At 38.8% G+C, this 19,809-nt stretch overlaps 3 protein-coding genes across 3 annotated transcripts; all 3 read left to right on the forward strand.

Moving 5' to 3' along the window:
- Positions 1-3,463: 3,463 nt before the first annotated feature.
- LOC116247537 (uncharacterized) lies at positions 3,464-5,866 on the forward strand. The gene is made up of 2 exons (XM_050075908.1): positions 3,464-3,758; positions 3,869-5,866. Exons 1-2 carry the CDS (start codon positions 3,464-3,466, stop codon positions 5,506-5,508), a joined length of 1,935 nt encoding a protein of 644 aa, XP_049931865.1. The 3' UTR covers positions 5,509-5,866.
- Positions 5,867-8,552: 2,686 nt separating this feature from the next.
- On the forward strand, positions 8,553-13,654 carry LOC116248999 (alpha-soluble NSF attachment protein 2-like). Its single transcript, XM_031622082.2, has 9 exons — positions 8,553-8,785; positions 9,387-9,436; positions 9,515-9,587; positions 11,137-11,216; positions 11,525-11,676; positions 12,158-12,317; positions 12,406-12,453; positions 12,991-13,071; positions 13,381-13,654. Exons 1-9 carry the CDS (start codon positions 8,644-8,646, stop codon positions 13,456-13,458), a joined length of 864 nt encoding a protein of 287 aa, XP_031477942.1. The 5' UTR covers positions 8,553-8,643; the 3' UTR covers positions 13,459-13,654.
- Positions 13,655-18,264: 4,610 nt separating this feature from the next.
- On the forward strand, positions 18,265-19,221 carry LOC116246972 (nuclear transcription factor Y subunit B-3-like). The gene has a single exon (XM_031618901.1). It carries the CDS (start codon positions 18,336-18,338, stop codon positions 19,014-19,016), a length of 681 nt encoding a protein of 226 aa, XP_031474761.1. The 5' UTR covers positions 18,265-18,335; the 3' UTR covers positions 19,017-19,221.
- Positions 19,222-19,809: the final 588 nt, after the last annotated feature.

Genomic DNA, 19,809 nt, shown 5'->3' on the forward strand with positions numbered 1-19,809 from the left:
ACATCTGAGATTCGTTTAATTTTGCTGTTTGGAGTAGTGTTATCTGTATCGTGCAATACGTTTCTTATAGGTTTGAAAAACCTATACGATACGTTTGTTTATCGTAGGCATATCACTTGTATTGTGTGTCAGATACACCCCCATATTGTAAGATACAAGGATAAAATGATTTTTTATGTTTTTTCACAAAGAAACCTCTCTCTCCCTCTTTCTAAACATGTCTAAAAGTTGTGAAAGGGAGAAGTTTTACTAGTTTTTCTACAAAAATTGCCCATTTATATGATAAATTGTGGATTTAGGGGAAAACTCTCTTGTAGAGAAGAAGGTTTGCTCATGGCCCTGTGGGGACAATGAGGCCTTGATTGATGATAATCATGATATATTATAAGTCTTGAACTTGTAATGTAATCAAAAACACTTTAAAGTTTAAACTTTAGAGTTGTGATGGACGTTTATTATGTTATTATGAATTTCTTTATTTTCAATTCCAAGTGTGTTGTTAATATATTATGTCTTATGAATGATGTGATGAATTTTTTATATATTTGAAACACATTTCTTTTTTAATTGTCTTTGTTTTTCCTGATTTTACTGATTTTTTAAATTTTTTATTTTTTTCATTTTTCTAAAATTTTTATGAATTAAAGAATTAATTTACGATATACTACGCTACGTTTATGATACATTATGATATAGTGTATAGGTCGGCCTGACCGATACACATTACGATACGCCTTTTACAAGATCGGTTTGGGCCTGGGGTGCCCCTTTTGAAAAAGTCTAGTGGAAAGTTGTAAAAAAGTGCTTGTAGTTCCCAAATGAAGCTTTGTGGTTCTTACTACCCTTTCTGCTTCTTATATTATTGAATCCAGATTTCTTGAAACTTGCTAGACTCTCCTTCTGCTTTTTCACCTTAGTAGAAAACAGCTGGTTTTGTTGTATGCCCTCACCTTAACCACTACATTTACCAGGTGACCACATGTTATCTATCAGCTGCCTGTATTTTGTGCATCAAATAGGTAGCACAAAATCTAACCTACTTCACCCACTAAGCTGTTCATGATAACTCAGCATGTGTGAGGAAATCCCAAAAATTTCCCAGGGGCAGAAGAATCAAAGAAAAATATAGACGTCATGACAGAAGTTTCAGCACGAGACAGGAAAAGATTATAGTACAGAAGAGGAGTGGTGTTTTCTGCTAGTTGCATAATTTTCTTTGTTAGCTCAAATTCTGTTTAGTGGCATTCACAATAACCTTCATAATATAGCCTATTCTGGATTCATATTAAAAGAGAGTAAGCATCCCCTGGTGTTAAAATTGACTTTTGATACCTGGATAAAGAGAAAATTTATCACTGTAGAGGTGAGCAAATCTAGTGCTTCTTTTGAATTTGTGAAGACTTTGCAAATCTGCTCACAACGTTTCATAATGGAACATTTTGAATGTACAATTTGTAATTTAATCATAGTTGTGATGGGATGGCCCAACTTTCATATGGCCATACAAACATAAATTACTGTAACAGTTACCTACTTTTCATGCTAAACATACTGGAAATATTATCATCTGAAATGTTATTAAAAGGTACAAATGGATAATAAGCCACCTGAGAAAATGTCCGGTTGAACATCTAAAACATCACAGGCAATTAACAAAAATAGCATGCATGGATGCATGGACCATACTTTTTTGAGCAAAGAATTTGTTAACTTTACATTACATTTAGGTTTATGTTTCTTTTTTCCTTTATCATTATGTACTTGCAGACATGGTTGCCTTCATGATTTATTTTTTCTTTTGGCGAAGATGAAAACAGTAATGCATCAGCTTCCTATGATGTCTGGAAATACCATTTATTTTAATCATTCTGTTTATTCAAATATTTAATCCTTCTGTTTGTTTGGTAAGGCACATTTTGATCGTCTAAATCTGAAAATGAACTAAAGTGTTAGTCTGTGTAACCATCAACCTACTCTGTGAATCTAATTGGTGAACTAGACCTGAGACACTTTGTGTGACTGTTTTATTGCAAATTTCCCTTGTTTGTGGATGAACTGTGGGTACTGGTACAAAATGGCTCATTTGGAGTTGTAGCAAGCGTTTATTATTGATGGCTGTTGTGAAAGAGAGAGAGAGATCCACAATTTTTTAAGTCCTGAAGCTTTTTTGCTTTTATACTTATAGTTGCATTGTGCAGCCTGCAGTTGACAAATGGCAGATTCTTGTAGTCAGTCGATGGAGTTTGTTGATCCTCCCATTCCTTACATTGGTCACTCTCCTCTGTACTTCATCCTCTATCTTAGCCTCTTAGGTGTCTTTTGCTTCTAATCCTTGAGCGTTCTCAATCTGTGCTCCTTGAGTGTTCTCATTTCTCAATCTGTCGTTTTCTTTCCGAAAAGTAATGTGTTTCAATTGTTAGTCTGTCAAACCATATGGGGCCAGTCTTCCACCATCTAAGATAAAGTTTTATGGTGATAGAATTTGGTTGTGTTTGTAGAATTTAAGCAAACATTTTGTATTGTCGCTATTTTCTTGAATCTTTCAACATCTGCTTTACTTCACTCTAGCATTCTCAAATGGTGGTCATCTAAGTCGTCTGACTTTGTCTGCTGTATGATAGGCCCTTGGTTACCATGTTTTAGCTACTCAAAGAGAGTTGAAAGTAGGAAAACAAACAACTTGAATCGAGGATATCGAAAGAAGTTGGAATTTTGGAACAGTATCTTGTACAGCCAAAAGTGCTGGAACACCTGCAACGGGTCTGACCTATTTGCATGCTCAGTTGAGATCCTGTCATAAAGTATGAGTTATAAAGAAATTTTTCATGTGATGTTGTTTGGTGGTCATCCTGTTTTCCTTTTTCTGCTCCTTGGTATTTGCTTTATCTACTTACTATGCTTTCTTTTTGTTGTGTATCCTTCATTTTAACTTACCTTCCTTTTTGCTGCTTTATCATGTGTCTTGCCCTTCTTAACTATGCTCTGCAAATTAGTGGTTCTTTGCACTTTCGTTCAAATAGAAGTTTGCGGTAATTGCATTCTCCTTCCTGTGTAGTGGTCATATTTGTTGATTATTTTATGCAGGGTTCTTCTGTGTTCCTTTTTTCTAGGATTTAAAAGCTTTGGAGGATGCGCCAAGTATGATTACAGGGAAATTTAGGCAAATGAGCTCTTATCCTAGATATGTCATCAGATATGTTAATCATTGATGTACAGATAATGATCTGAGTGATCCTCAAAGCAGAACCGAGAATCATGGACCGGTCAGATACCTCTGGCTTCGTGAGCGGTGGATGCTATGCACTTCAAAGTGTCTTTCCCTTTCAGTGATTAACATGTGTAATACTACTCAAAGGTGTTCCAGTCCCGTGGAACTGCAGTGCTTTTGGAGCCTTTTTGGTTCCTTTATTGTTGGTTCGAGTTAGTTACCAACTCCTATTTAGAGTTCATCATTTCCTCTTATATGGATCTCAACTCTACAGATGTTTCCTTTCCTCAAATGTTGGGGTCACGTTCAGATACGTGCAATCTTCCCAGCTGCAGTACAGGACTTGGCTTTGGTGATACAACATTGCGATTAGACTGTTGTGGGTACAATCAGGACCATGACAAGGGTCCGGCAGGGGTGCACATGATTAGTGCATCTGCATATTCTCCAAATTCTCTTGAGGACGTTTCCTATGATGATGGATGTACATTAGTCCTAGGATTAGGACCAGCTGGGAGTTCCTCTTTTGATTCACTAGGTATTAATAGAGGTAATGGTTCTGGCTCAGTTGCTTGTCTTCCTTCTGAAAGAATGGATATTCACCTGAAGAATGCTGCATTTGATCCATCTCTTAGTGGCTCTGATACTGATATCTTAAACTTAAGGCTCTCGGGGGATTAATTTTCCAAGAATTTTCTGGTTCTCCTCAACATAGTAGTCCCTTTCTCCAAAGCCAGACACAGGATAAGTTGGCTGAAAGTGGAAATGGAATTCAGGTTTCAATTGTTGATGAGGGTTCAACATCTGCAGCTCGTAGAAGATCAGGTGGATGCATGCAGTCTCTGGTTGATACTTCATCTTTCAGCAGTAGGCATATCCAGAATGTCCGAGACTTGGAGGTTGGATGCAGTTTCAATCTTCAAGTCCATTCTAATCCCTCATCTGCTGCTGAGAGCTTGCAAGGTGCAATGTCTGGAAATACTGGTGTGGAAGTTCCAGATCACAGGAGCCATCCAAGACGATGCCGGTTCAGAGGGTGTACAAAAGGTGCAAGAGGAGCATCAGGGTTGTGCATTGCTCATGGAGGAGGTCAGAGGTGCCAGAAGCCTGGATGTAACAAGGGTGCAGAAAGCCGAACTGTTTACTGCAAGGCTCATGGTGGCGGCAGAAGGTGTGAGAGCTTAGGATGCACGAAGAGTGCAGAAGGGAAAACAGATTATTGTATTGGACATGGTGGTGGAAGAAGGTGTGGGCATCCAGGGTGCACGAAAGCAGCAAGGGGCAAATCTGGCCTTTGCATTCGTCATGGTGGGGGAAAACGCTGCAAGGTAGACGGCTGCACAAGAAGTGCTGAAGGATTTTTAGGACTCTGCATCTCACATGGCGGTGGTCGAAGATGTCAATATCCAGCATGCAACAAGGGTGCTCAGGGTAGTACCAGTTTCTGCAAAGCACATGGTGGTGGTAAGAGATGCATTTTTGCTGGGTGTAACAAGGGTGCTGAGGGGAGCACACCGTTGTGCAAGGGCCATGGAGGGGGAAAGCGTTGCATGTTTGGTGGGGGAGGTGTATGCCCTAAGAGTGTGCATGGAGGCACCAATTTCTGTGTTGCTCATGGGGGTGGAAAGAGGTGCGCGGTACCTGGGTGTACAAAGAGTGCTAGGGGGAGGACTGATTGCTGTGTTCGTCATGGTGGGGGAAAACGTTGTCATTTTGAGGGTTGTGGCAAGAGTGCACAGGGGAGTACTAACTTTTGCAAAGCACATGGTGGTGGGAAGAGGTGCATGTGGGGCCAAGAGGGGACAGTTTATGCTGGGGTGCTTGTCAAAGGCAAAAACGGTGAGATTCAGACTGGTCCTTGTGACAAGTTTGCAAGAGGGAAGAGTGGCTTGTGTGCTGCTCATGGCAGTCTGGTCCAGGCAATGATACCTGGAACAGCCGAAGGAAATACAGGAATCAGCCCTGGCCTGTTTCGTGGGCTGGCTCATCCTTCAACAGGCAATAGCGGCGATGATGATTCATCAGGTGCTAGCACGGTATCAGAACTGGCGATTGATTGCACACAGTCTGCAGATGAATCATCTAGGTCCCATAATCATCTGATACCGCCTCAGGTCTTGGTTCCTCCATCCATGAAGTCCCCAAGTTTGTTTGGCTTGGGGAGTGAGAAAGGGGCCAGCATGCCTGCACCTAGCAATATTAGTAGCACCTTGGCCGTTCCAGAAGGCAGGGTGCATGGTGGAAGCTTGATGTTTCTGCTCGGAGGCGATCTCAAGGCTGCTGCAGATCGTGTTTTCTAGTCCTCCAAATGCGAGTGACCTACATATTGGGACTGATTCTTTGTGGTGGGTGGTGCTATTAGATGAATGGTCTTCATTAATAATATATTATGGAGTTGCTAATGTGTGAAAACTTTGTACTTATCTTGGGCGAAGACTATCTTCAGATATGTGTATTTTCAGATAGTCTTTAAGTTGGCCTTAAGGAAATGAAACTGTGTCGTCGTAGGGGGTCTTTTATAAATAGAGTTAATTGATAATGGGTCAGATCCCCTTGTAGTCCCAATATCATATTGTCATAAATAGGCTGTTATCCCAAGGGATTAGGGCTATCAAGTAATGAGAATTGCCTCTCGGTGAGAGACAAGTTTAGGCCTGACTGTTTGTTGGGAGGGTGCGTGAGTTGGTGTCAATCACTAGAATCAATGTTGTAAAAGGCGTGAATTATAATATATACAAACTATGATACTAAAAATGAAGAAAACAACTAAAATTAGAAACATATAAAGACGAAAAACCATATAAGCATCTAACACTTTGCTTGCTCATATGACATTAATCTTATGACTCTTATTATTCTGTTTCATGGTTGTCCTAAAAGTATAAATTGTGTTCTATGCCTTCCGTGATTTGGACCTCTCCCATGTGGTTGGTCCCAATTCTTAACCAGCTGTGCCAAGACATCAACGGTGAGCGGTTTGTGCACCTCTACTTTAGGCTTGCTTTCTGCACTGGCATACTTAGGTATCTATATTGGCTGTTGAACCTAACATTCTTTGGGGATGGTCGCATATTGATTGGAGGATCTAGTTTTGACTCTTGAGCAACTCATTGTGGAGAAGTTCGGAGGGACAGAAGCTCTGGACTCTTGAGCAACTCATTGTTTCACACGACTGAATGCATAGATGAGGTTAGAATGTCTAAAACTATACAAGTTTTAAGCACCATGAAAATCAAATGGTCTATTGTTGAATGCTCATAAAAGCTACAGATACAGATCTGGGCCATTATATACACATGCACACAAAGGAGAGGAAGAGATGTTGGGGGACCCATGGCATGGTAGTTGCCGATGAAGATTGCGGGCTTTCGGTTGCTTTAGGCAAATGGTGGTCCTCCGGTCGAATTGCTTTTTCTCCCTCTCTTTCATGAGGGTAGGATGTAGAGTCTCTTTTCTATTACCAATCATCAAGTTGTGCTTTCTAAGTAATCCACCTCTCTCTCTTTTGTTGCTAAATTTGATGTCAAATGCTATGGTTGGAGTGGTTGAGTCTCAGTTACTTAGCTCACACGCTCATCTTTCACTCTGCAGTGGAGAGAGAGAGAGAGAGAGAGAGAGAGATTTTCAAGTTAAGATTTATCATGTGTCACAAAATATTACTCAATGAGAAGAAGAGATAGCAAAATGGTCTACGTTACAGCAGCACGACGAAGAAGTCTTAAGTTTGAATACGCGTCGTTAATTCACATCTGCTTATTCAAGAAAAAAGATTCGCACATCCGCACAGGGAACAAATTGTCAAAATTTTCACATTTATATATATATATATATATATATATATATATATATATATATATATATTTTTATTTATAATTTAAGACGAATCATCTTGATCTTTTTTTAAGAGGAGTAGCTAGGGCAGAACCAAAATATTAGCCTTTTCATATGAAGTTCTATAAAGCACTTTTCCCTTTTTCTGTATGAACATTTGTAAAATTTTAAAAATAACAATGATTTATTCAAATATAATGTTCTAGTTTTGGCTATGGAACACAAGGATCCTATCATTTTAATAAAAACCGAAACCTTTTTTTGATAGGATGAGAGAGAGTTTTGGTTAAGTGCTATGAAAAACAGCCAAAACTCTCATTCAACCACTTGCCTCTTTTTAGTATAGAGTATTGCTTTGGTGCCTCAGGATGATACTTTTTCCGCGTTTCAACTTGCATGTCGGTGACCTTTTATTTGTAGCACAGAAAATTGATGTCTCACCCTTTGTTTGTAGCACAGGAAATTGATGTCCCAAAGATTTGAAACGTGAACTGCCCTCCTACCTGCCTCCACTCCGAACGTTGCGCCAGCCCTCCTCAGGGATTTCTACTTTTCTTGTCCTTGAGGTGTAGAGCTATATACCTGCCTTGAAGATACACTTGCACTGCATGCTAACTAGCTCTTCAGTGCGACAACAGAAGGAGTGATATCCTGGCTTAGACTAAGAGCTGGCCGCCTACCCACCACTTATCCCACCATTGCACCAACACCTCTTGGAGTCGCTATGTTATGTATTTTGGTTTCAAATCAAAAACATGATACAATTATAAATGTTACTTTTAAAATAAATAATCAAACACTACATAAAATAACAATAGGAGGGAAGTTTGAAAAACACATTGTTACTTTTATCAAATGCCTTCTTAGTCTGTTTCCTGTGCATATTAGACTTCGGCCATCAAAATGCATGACTTGATAGTTTTTGCCGTCTTTTCAGGTGAGTGAGAAATCCCACCACCCAAAAAAGATCTAAAAACTCCTCATTCCCCCTGCCTCTGGAGTCCTAAGTTACATCAGTGTTTGTCATCATAGCAACAGTACACTCTTGTACTTAGATGACGCGTCCTACTACCTTAAGACACGAGTACATAGTGCCCATGAAAGTCGAACTAGAAACTTACCTTTATACAAGCTCCTAGTTTGACCAACTACACTATTCCCCTTGAGGCGATAGTTTTTGCCATCTTTAATCACGTCGCAAACAACTGTAATTTTGTAATGTAAAAATCTTAATTTGTCGCCGATATTTTCAAACCTGGCCGAGAAAATCCTGGTGAACTGAAAAGGGATTCGTTGGAACTCAACCGCGAGAAAGGAATAAGCTTGCCAGCTCAGGTCCCGACTGGACCAGAGTCACAGACCCGACCCTCCCGGGCCTGACCGAGTCCAGCTGTAGTCCAACCGAGTCATGCTGTTCTTCCACACCGATACGGTGTTGTTGACAACGGAATCTTCCACTTTTCCTCCCTTCTTTTTGTCCATCTTCTCTCTTCCGCGATCATATAAAAGGCTGGCGCAGAGAGAGAGAGAGAGAGAGAGAGGACGGAGTTCTCCGGCGATCTATCGGGATTCGGGGAAGCCTGGGAGTTGGGGCGAGGAGGGAGATGGCGGATGAATCGAAGGGCGACGAGTTCCTGAAGAAGGCCGAGAAGAAGATCAGCGGCTGGGGAATCTTCGGGTCCAAGTACGAGGACGCCGCCGATTTGTACGAGAAGGCGGCGAACCAGTTCAAGCTAGCGAAAGCATGTGAGCTCTCGTCGATCCTCTCTTGCTTCGCTGATTGATCCTTCTTTTGTTTTTCTGATTTTTCCGAAAGCGTCCTTTATTTCGTGCAGTGCGTTTCGTTATTCTTGTAATCGGGGTGGGAAGTTTTGAGTTTTAGTTGACTTTTCTTCGTGTTTTTACAGAATTCTGGTCTCTTTCATTTTTTTAGCGTCTCTCTCTCTCTCTATATATATATGTCCGATTGCGATTTTTAGGTTAGAATTGGAAAATATCTAGGTTGATAGGTTCCGTAACTGTCGGTTGAATCATATGCTTTTGGATTTCTCTTCACAGAATAAAATCAACATTTTTCTCCTCAGTGATACTATTTGGTTGATGAATTTCTGTAATGAGCGTCTCGATTGCTTTGGGAATGGTGTTGAATCTTACATGACAGTGATCGGATGCTTCTTAAAACAGTGAATTTCCATGGTTAGATCAAAATAGTTTTTTGTTTTGCTCGTGAGGACCTGTTCTTCTTTTGTATTGAGAGAAAGGAATAGTAGAGTTTAATGCATGTTTTGTTGGTAATCTTTTACTTTTCCTAGCGGCAAGAACCGTCTTAATGCAAATTCTGTTTCAGGGGATAAAGCTGGAAATTCTTATCTCCGATTGGCTGACTGTCATTTGAAGGTTCTTCTTCCCATCCTTGGTTTCTGTTGATTATGCTCTTTTGTGGTTTACATGTTCTTATCCTTGTTCATTGGACAGTTGGATAGCAAGCACGAAGCTGCTTCAGCATGCGTGGATGCAGGAAATTGTTTTAAGAAGATCAATACTGCAGGTTGCTTTCTTGCATCCTTCTGGAAGATAATGTTATTTTCCTGCTTGATTCTTGTGCTTTAGAATTTTAATGGTGTCCTTTGTTCCTTCTTTGGCATGTTCTTCTTTAATTCTAGTGATGCAGTATATACCTATTTGTCTCCCAACTTCTATTGAGTACAAATACGAGAGCTTGTGTACGTTCAATTGGCCCGAATGAGCTGATTCCATCCTTCAAGAGATAATCATGCTTTTGGTATCTTCTTCCCTTTTTGCCGAAAATTTTCAAAAATACATCTCAAGCTTTATCAATAACAAATGCATCTCTGTTTTTTATCTCCTTAGAAAATCAGTTTGCTTTGGACCGCTATAAAATCACATTTTTAATAACTAGGTTCTAATTATTCCATATTATGGAAATCAGTTAAAGCGACAAAGACCCCTAGAAACTGGCTTTCCTTATATTTATTATTTTTCATGGGCCTTTTGATTCTATGCAACAAAGGTAGTTTATGTATAGCTTTAATTGGTTGGTTGCATTCCAACTATTTAAATGAGTAAAAAGATGTTTTAACCATTTTTTAAAAGTTTGGTCCCCTTTGTATTATTACCAAAAATTCAGGTGTATTCTTATTTTTCCAAATATTTGTTATAAAATTAATCGAAAAACTAAGGTGCTCTTCTTAAATTCTTGTTCTAGATGTTAAAATGGAACTTTGTGAACTTCATTATGGAAAAGTTTGTCATCTCTTTGACAATACCATATACTCAGGTGGTCTATTTTATATGTGCAAAAAGTTTGAGTTTTTTTGAAAGACTTCTTTCTTGCATTCAGAATCCTACTGCTCATCATGATGATACTGTGCCAGTACCTGTACGCTGAGCAACCATTAGTGAGTTGTGTAGTTTGTTATTTCTTTGGTACTTTATTCATTTTCAATTGTGATTATTTTTCTGTTGTTCTTTTTTGTTATTGTTGTGGTTTCAACTTTCATGGCTTCAGCTATCTTATTCAACCCAAATGATTAGCTTGCCACTGTTTCCATCCTCACGTGTTTCATTTAGATCTGGTGGAGCCCCCTTTATATTTGTAATTTATATTCTTTCATATATTATATACGCAGTATTGTAGCTAGTATGATACTATTTTTTACGCATTATCATTGGTTCACTTATTCAAGCTTTAGAAATAGTGAAATACCTAATTGTGTGTATTCAGTTATCACTGGATTGTTGCATGGCCGAATTAGTGCTGCCTTTGTTGCTCTACTGGTTACATGAGCATACTGCAAAACTAAGTGAACCAGCATTCAATATCTATACCCTGGTAAAGTTATTAGCTACCATGGTGGTTGCATTTATTTTGGGTGGAGTTTTCTGCGTGTTAAGATAAACTAAATTTCCAAAATAGGTGCTGATCACAAAGGATTGTTAAGGTATGGGTCCGGAGCATGTGCTAAGTGCTCCAATGTGGTATCTCTGTGTTGTTTGCCTTTCTTTCATAATTGCTAACGCACTAATTTGTTCCTTTCTTGTCTTTGCTCTCTTATGGTGCATCCTTTGCTGTGTAGATGCAATAAGATGTTACGATGCTGCTGTTGGCCACTTTATGGAGATTGGTAGACTTAATATGGCAGCTAGATACTGCAAGGTATACTCAAAATGTCTTTTTGACTGGAAAACAGTTTGGGTCACTTTTTTTTGGTTTATGCAATTCTTTCCTTATTAGTGTTATCATGTTGTTACCTGCCTTATGTCAACCTGAACACATGCTTACTTTCAGTTTTATTGCTTGAATTTTTAGGTTCAATAGGTGCAAATTTATTCACATCTAGGTTTATGCTCATTTATCATTGATTTGTGTTCTAGTTGTGTTTGTTATTTGTAGTTCACACTTAAATACATTAAACTGGAGAGTATTTTTCCATATAAGTGATGACTAGCATTCCCATTATGCAGGAAATTGGTGAAATTTATGAAGCTGATCAGGATCTTGAACAGGCAATTGCATACCTGGAAAAATCTGCTGACCTGTTCCACAGTGAAGAAGTGTCAACTTCTGCAAACCAGTGCAAGCAAAAAGTTGCACAATTAGCTGCTTCATTAGATCAGTATGTAGCTTGCCGTTGTAATTATATTCTCAGTTTCTCACTTAGTTGGATAGGATGGGTGCCTTTGTTGGTGTTTCTCGTGATTTGATTCTTATTTTCTATCAGCGTCTTGGATGTTGAACACCTCTTAGAATAATGTTCAGAAATTTCGGAAATTTGGCATTTATTGTGGCTTTTTGTGTTTAAAAATCTTTCTCTCTGTAGACTCTGTGAATCTGGGATATAGTTCTCCACTTTTTCCAAACTCGTTATAATAAATCCAACTGGATGAAGGATCTGGAAAGATTGTTTGAAAATTAAGCTAACTTTCTTGATCCGATGATCATTTTACATCTAACCTTCGTTCTTTATGAAGGTACAGTCTCACGTTTCACCATTTTTCCTGTATTAGGCCTTACCCTACAGACATCTTGATGAGTTCCACAAATATGTTCTATAGGTGGCATATTTTTCATTGAGTTTCATGTTTCTGCTATTTCAGGTATCCAAAAGCTATTGAGATTTTTGAATCAATTGCACGGCAATCAATGAATAATAATCTTTTGAAGTATGGCGTGAAAGGACTTCTCTTGAATGCTGGCATTTGCCACCTCTGCAAAGGAGATGCAGTAGCCATAAATAATGCATTGGAGCAGTACCAGGTCTAAATAGCTGTGTTAATATCTTCAATTCCTTATTTACCAGGAAAATGGTGAAAGCATATTGAAGAATTTAATTTCGTTTTTGCAGGATTTAGATCCAACCTTTTCTGGAACACGGGAACATAGACTGTTGGTTGTAAGTTATTCATAAAAAATCCTGGCATTAGCTCATCACTTGACAACCTATAGTAGTTTTCTGCAGGGTGCTTTTTTCTTTCACAATCATTATATCTTTCTTCTGAGAGATAATTCGGCCGGAGGGTTATTTGCACAGGCGTAGCTCCTTGTATTAGTGAAGTATTCTCTGTGTTCTGTTGATTAGATGTGTACGGAGAGCACTAGTAGTTACTCAATCTCGTTCAAGGCCTGTTTTCAATTTAGGGAGCTTGCATTGTTTCCATGAACTAGCTTAAGCAGCATGCTATGCAAAACATGGTTGAGCTTGACTGAGGGCCCATGTTTAGGCCATGAACAATACATGCTGAATAACTCGGAAGTGGTGGCAAGATTGACTGCCCCACCCTTAAAACTTTTGACTCCAGATGTGATGATCAGATGGCTTGAAACCGTCTGGTTTTTTCAAGTTAGGCACAGGTTAAACATTCTTTTCCAACATGAAGTGCTCAAAATTCTGAGCAGGATCTTAGCTGATTATTTTATTATTAATTGTCAGGATTTGGCATCGGCCATGGAAGAGGGAGACATTGAAAAGTTCACTGCTGCTGTGAGGGAATACGATTCTATGACTCGATTGGTATGTATTTTACTCACACTTTTGGTGATATAGTTTTTAGTTTATGTTACAGAGATGCTCTCTATTTTGACCCCTATTGTCTCGTTCCACCATGTTGGACACATAAATTGCTCTTACCCTCATCTTTAGAGCCATATTCATGTGAAAGATTTCATGTCCTATAAACCTGACACGGAAATATACTGTCTCTTTCTCTCTCTCTCTTTTCAAAGATGCAATATCATGGTAGAAGATAAAGATGTGGCTTGTTTACATTCATGTCGTTGGGCAAACTACTCTTAAGCTGATTTGCTTTTTTAATTTGCACAGGATCCGTGGAAAACATCACTGCTGTTGAAGGCAAAGAACAAATTGAAAGACATGGAGGAGGAGGACGATCTCACCTAATTCTTCTTTTCATGGACTAGGCTTCTTGTAGCCATAGGGCAAAAGATGTTGCATGGAGCTGTTTGGAGGCAATGGCTTTTGGTTGTGTTGAAATGGATGTCTATCTGATCGGAATATAGTTGACGAGTCGTGTGCTTGGGTTTGATTTCTTTAATGTATACTTCACCTTGTTCATACATGCAATTTTTTTTTCTCATATTGCTATTTGTGCAAGCGCCAATCTAGGGAAGTTCAAGCACAGGGCAGCTAAAATGCCTTTGGGAGTTTGACTAGGAATGCGGTTCCGCTGGAGAGGAAATAATATATATATATATATATATATAGGGACGAAGCCAAGATTTTCTTCACGAGCGGGCTGGTAGTTCGACTTCTGGATCCGAATAGGGCTAAACTGAATTCTAATACAAAAAATACATTATGTAATTAAAAATATTATTTTTTTCAATAAAAAAAAAATGATTGCCTGGGTGGGGGCCATGGCTTAGACGGCCCCCCTTCCTTTCGCCCCTATATATTTATATATAAAATCTCTAGTGAGTTTCACGTGAATACTTGGAAACGTGAAAGTGACACTTGTTTCGTGCTTGTAAACTTTCCAGGTGGCCAGCTCTCAAAAGTTGTAGGCTCTTCCTTGTGATGAGAGAGAGTAATGCTGATATGCTACGTTCCAGAAGCTTTGTCCAAGAGCTTTTCTCCGCTTTTCCTTCTAAACGAGCTTTCTCTTTCAACCTTTCCTTACACAGAGGTGTACATTCAAGTTTCCGTTCAGCTTTAGTCAAGAAGTCACCTTTTTTTTTCCATAGCTCGGGCCTTCAAATCATCTTTCAAGTAGGTCCAAGTTCCAAGCTCTAAAGGAATAGCGCCTTCAACAGCCAAATCTCATGCAAGTTTACAGCCACAATCTATTTTTGGCTTCATGACCAAACCCAAAAGTATTGGTGCAATAATTTAGAACATGAAATAAACTAGCAATGGTTATCTTATGAAAATATTCACTTGAATAATTGTAATCTCAGAAAAAGTTTATGCGGAATCTTGGCATTTAGACGCCAATAAAATATGAAAAAAGCTGCAGTTACCATAAAAAGACCCACTACGGAGACACCTGCCTCTATTCCAAAATTGTTGTCATGTTCTATGATGATTCCAAACTTGAATAATTATATACTTAAAAATATTTTTTTGCTACCACAACATGAATAAATGAACAAGTATACATGATAATGATGATACCACTGTAAAATAAAATAAAATCATGTCCTTCGAGCAAGATTCACACCAAAGTAGTGAAAATTCCTTAGAATCTGCTTTTTTAATGGTGTTGGTAACAAACCCTAATTGCGTCTCCTGCATTCAGTGAATGAAAAGTAAAGCACGGCATCCATACACCTACTCTTCTTTTAGGCACATAGATCAACACTAGCTAACATGGTTAAATGGCATGTATATCCAAAGGAATATTTAGGAAGTACAAACAATCAGTAAGATGATAAAGTAATACCGAGTTTGATACTGTCTACTAGGAGGGACCATCCTACTTAACCTAGTTCTCAGACCCATGTGTGAAGCCACAAGTTCTTCCTGTCTAAGCATCATTATATCAAATTGTTTGATGAAATGACAAGCGCACACACACACACACACACAGCATTTTATATATATATATATATATATATATATATATATATATATATAGCACATAAGACGGTTGGAGAACTTAAAATTCTATAACAGGAGAGAGTTTGCATTAGAGCTCAATCAATCAATCAAACCACATTGGCATCTAAAGCTACCTAGTAATTGGAATAGTGTACCTAATAACCCCAAAAGACAGAGTAAAGTAGAGGGACACAAGTTCATTGGTGACCAATCGAACATATTTTGTACTAATCCCAAAGCTATTTTAATTTTTGTCACTATTTCATCAATGATGCTAAGAGATTAGCGATAATTAAGTGTTTTACGTGCCTAAATCCGGATCTTAACTGAGTCAAAACCCCAGTCATGAGATAGGGTAGGTGTTACTTGGTGAAAAGTTGAGGAATCCAAATGGGTGGTGGATTTTTCAGTCTAAATTTCCTTTCATTTAGAGTATCCACGGATTAGTGTGCACATGAAGGGAAAAAGAAGAAAGTGTGAGAGATAAAAAGGGGATTCAAAGATGCCTAGCTGCTCTTCTTTTCTCCCTTCTCTTGTCCATCATATTCTTTCCCGTATACGTCTATATTGGATCTAATTAAGTAGCTGATCCGTTTAAATTTGGACTCTTTTCTGAGTTATTTCTCAAAATTTTAACCAATTGGCTTGATTATTCAGCCTTGTGACAAGCAATAATAATCAGGTTTTAGCTCTTCCAAACTACTATTGAGTTTATCAAACCGGACACCTTAATCAACCAGGTATATCCAATAACTCGAAAGTGAATAGTTTGTTAGATCTGCATAGATCTGGATCCAATATGAATTTGGCTGATCTAGTTCATATTAAAGGTTTCTTCAATGCTTAGTAGCTTACAACCAGCCAAAATTCGATACTATCGGTATCACTTTTCAATTGGACCCAATTCTAGAAAGAATACACACATCATGTCAAAAGCAGCAAGAAATTTGAAATTGTTGGTGTAGTTGATATTCGATCATGGACTTGTTGATGTTTGTGCCCTGAAATTAAAATGGGCACAAGAGAATGTTTACCTGACCCCAATCAGAATGTATATCTTGATAACATGCAAGAGGCAAGGAGCATAATTGAATCCCATGAACATTGAGCTTTATTATATTTAATTACGATCTTCTCTTATGCGAGTAATATGAGAAAGAGAGAAAGAGATAGAGATGATGAAATAAAAAATGCATTTAAAACAACACTGGTGACAAGTTGTTGCCGGTTTAAGGAATCAGCAAATAACAAAAACAGATAATGTAGATGAAAGTATATATATATATATATATATATATATATATATATATATATATATATATATATACTAGTTATTGAGAGTCACCCAATCGCAATCCATATGGTGCAGATGCAGAAAAATTTGAGAACTGATACTAGATGATGAAAATACTTATCATTTTTTCTTTTTGTTTTTCACACACACACACTCTCATATATATATATATATATATATATATGAGAGAGAGAGAGAGAGAGAGAGACTTTGTGAACCTTGGCCCCATGTGAATTGAGGGTTGACAAAGGTAGCGAGGAGCACCTTTGTGCTTTGTATGGACAAGTAGGTGCTACTTTGTAATAGGTCTCGAGTAAGAGCATCAATATTTCCCCACTATCGAAACATGGTTCTTTACAAAGTGGGAAGATGCCATCATACAAAAAAGCTTAACATATATTCGACATGAATTTAGCATTCAAACTTTCTAGTCCCAGTTATAGTTCTGACGGCTGTCTCAGCTATATTTCTCAATTTGATGTTCGATCGCAATCGCCATTGATATCTGAATCCACAGCAATATGTAGCTGAAAAATCACCAAAATTGCAAGAAAAAATCGATTTCAATTGAAAAAATAGACTTGGAAAATCCTAATCATGTTAGCGATGATAAGATATTTAAAGTTAAGATAGGGAAGTAAATTTGTGCTGTGAGATTATAAAAACGAAATCGGTAATCACGTTCGGCCACTATTGTTTTATCGAATCAGTTACTATCCGAAACAAGACGGCCCGATAAAATTCTTGACGAGTTTTTTGGTATAAAAATCAGAAAATGAATCAAATCGGCCAGAAAAGGGAGTGAAAGGATAGTCAATTACGTCTTTATTTGGTTAATTAAGAATGAAGGCAAGAAAGGAAAACAAAACAAAGGTTAATGTAAATCCAATCCTTTCAAAATTGAAGAAATCGAAACAGAAAGAAAGGCTTGTGACATCATTTCCTTCTCTTTTCTTTCTTCTTCTTGTCTTCATTTCCGATATTGTTCCGTCTTTCGCTTCCGCCCCTCCACTCCGACGATCCTTTTCTTGGTTGGACCAAGCTCTTTCTTTCCTTTCCCTCCATCCAAACAAGGCGCAAGAGTCCACAACTTCACTAACAAACTATGTTCATGCTGGCGATGTAAATAGTTCGGATTTGGGTTGGAATCCAGAACCTCCCGTGCAAACATATCTACATCCACACCCAATTCATACTCTTAATTTTGATTTTCGAAACCAAGTGTGACTCAAAACCTATGAGAGCTGACTACGCGACTGGATCTGTTATCTGACAGTCAGTAATTGGATCTAAATTTCACTTGCAAGATAATCCAACAAAAAGAATTCGAAAACACGTCAGTATAGTGCTAGCTCTCTCCCTCTTTTATATATATATATATATATATTCTGTTGGATCAGTTCCTCACAATGTTGGCTGAGCCCATATTTGATATTGTGGAATCTTGTACCGTCAAATTTTTTGCTGCATGTCGGAAAATTTCATTTTCCTTTCTACTTTTTGCCTATATCGCTACAAGGCATACCACCTGTTCAGATTTTCCTAATACCTGTTACACTTTTCCAAAAAATGGTTTTTCATTAAAATGGTGGCCATACTTCAAAACAAATTTATGAAAAGCGCTTCCTCTTAAAGACTTATTAATAAAATGTAGACTCTCAAATGAAAATTTTCCTATTAACGTTTTACTGGATTCCACGGTGCATCTCTCTCTCTCTCTCTCTCATATCCACACATACTGTGTACTTGCACATTTCCTGCGTAGATTCTCTCCCTAAAAAGTAGCCATGCCTGAAGCGGCTTATATATAAACATATATACCTCGAGCTACAATTAACCACATGAAGTAGACATCTTCTCTCTCTCTCTCTCTCTCTCTCTCTGAGTGTTGCACAGTGTTGCACAGTGTTGAAGAAGCACAAACATGACGGGGAGACGACGACCACAGAGCCCAATGAGCAGCCCCGCCTCAGACAACGACTGCAAGGCAGCCGGCGGTGGAGGGGAGAGCAGCCACCACGACGGCTGCAGCAAGGAGCAAGATAGGTTCCTACCCATCGCCAATGTCAGCAGGATCATGAAGAAGTCCCTGCCTGCGAATGCCAAGATATCCAAGGAGGCCAAAGAGACGGTCCAGGAGTGCGTCTCAGAGTTCATCAGCTTCATCACCGGCGAGGCCTCCGACAAGTGCCTGAAAGAGAAGCGCAAGACCATCAATGGCGACGACCTCCTGTGGGCCATGGGCAGCCTCGGCTTTGAGGATTACGTCATCCCCCTCAAGGCATACTTGAACAAGTACAGAGAATCAGAAGGCGAAAAGAACACTTTTTCTGCTCCAAGGCAAGGTGATCAATCTCCATCAGCAGAAACGTCGATTAACAACGACAGCAACAGCAACAACAAAAATGGTAGCGTTCACAACAATTACTACTACCATCATGATCAGGACGGATCTCGAAGCATCAGTCTCATCGATGTTTCGGGCCTTCATCATAGCCTTTTTCCTATATCGATGCCAGTGATTCACCAAAACTACGGAGGAGGAGAAGGAACAGGAGTAGAATTACGGAGAGCCTCAGGAGGCAGGTGCTTTCCAAATCCATAGATATACGAGAAGCGCATTACTGATTGCAAAGGTTGGATTTGGAGTCTGTTGCATCATATTGCTGGAGACCTGATCACCACCATGAACGGACCAGGATAATGCATCGAGTCAGTTCAGTGCTGATGATCCCTGGCGCGAGAGTTCAATGCATTAGGATTAATTTCTGATCTTAGGTATCTGCCATGATTAGGATTGTACTGGAATAATGCTTTCATGTTTTTTCCTTCTTTTTTTTTTGGTTTCTCCTTTTCCAGTTTTAATTGTTCTTCTGCTTGAAGTTCTCAAACTATTATTACTATCAGCAGTAAGTTTCTTCTGCTTTTACCATGTTATCTTGTTTGATTCCATGTTGGCTTAGATATTGCTCCTCAATTGGAACGTGGCATCCTTTTTTTACTGTGTTAACTGCGTTGGTTACACGCCTAACTAAAAGAAAGTTGACCAACTTTTCAGATTGTGTGGCCTGCCATTGGACAGCTCTCTCTCTCGCTCCTGAACAAGAAGTTATCTTTTACCTTTGCTTTTCTGTACCTTTTCCTTTGCCAAATTTGGGATAAGATTACAGGTTTTTTAATCGGTAAGATGCCGACTTCTACCTGCTGACAAGACTTGTGGGACAGTCATGCCTATAGTGGGTCCTCATCTGTTTGTCCTTTTCATCAGGTTGTTTTTGTAATTTCTTGTGAACAACCAGCTTGTTCATGTCATGTTAGTTAATTTCAAGTTGGAAATAAGGTCCATATTGTCTTGTAGAGAGGATGGTAATGGAGGAGAACCAAAGACTGCACCATAG

This window comes from Nymphaea colorata, chromosome 2 (assembly GCF_008831285.2).
Source record: "Nymphaea colorata isolate Beijing-Zhang1983 chromosome 2, ASM883128v2, whole genome shotgun sequence".
NCBI classification, from domain to species: Eukaryota; Viridiplantae; Streptophyta; class Magnoliopsida; order Nymphaeales; family Nymphaeaceae; genus Nymphaea; species Nymphaea colorata.

Coding starts and splice junctions, on each gene's coding strand:
- LOC116247537 (XM_050075908.1), top strand. CDS start 3,464: ATGGATCTCAACTCTACAGATGTTTCCTTTCCTCAAATGTTGGGGTCA. Junction 3,759..3,868: donor TTCACTAGGTATTAATAGAG/GTAATGGTTCTG, acceptor GATATCTTAAAC/TTAAGGCTCTCGGGGGATTA.
- LOC116248999 (XM_031622082.2), top strand. CDS start 8,644: ATGGCGGATGAATCGAAGGGCGACGAGTTCCTGAAGAAGGCCGAGAAG. Junction 11,217..11,524: donor TGGCAGCTAGATACTGCAAG/GTATACTCAAAA, acceptor CCCATTATGCAG/GAAATTGGTGAAATTTATGA. Junction 12,318..12,405: donor ATGCATTGGAGCAGTACCAG/GTCTAAATAGCT, acceptor TCGTTTTTGCAG/GATTTAGATCCAACCTTTTC.
- LOC116246972 (XM_031618901.1), top strand. CDS start 18,336: ATGACGGGGAGACGACGACCACAGAGCCCAATGAGCAGCCCCGCCTCA.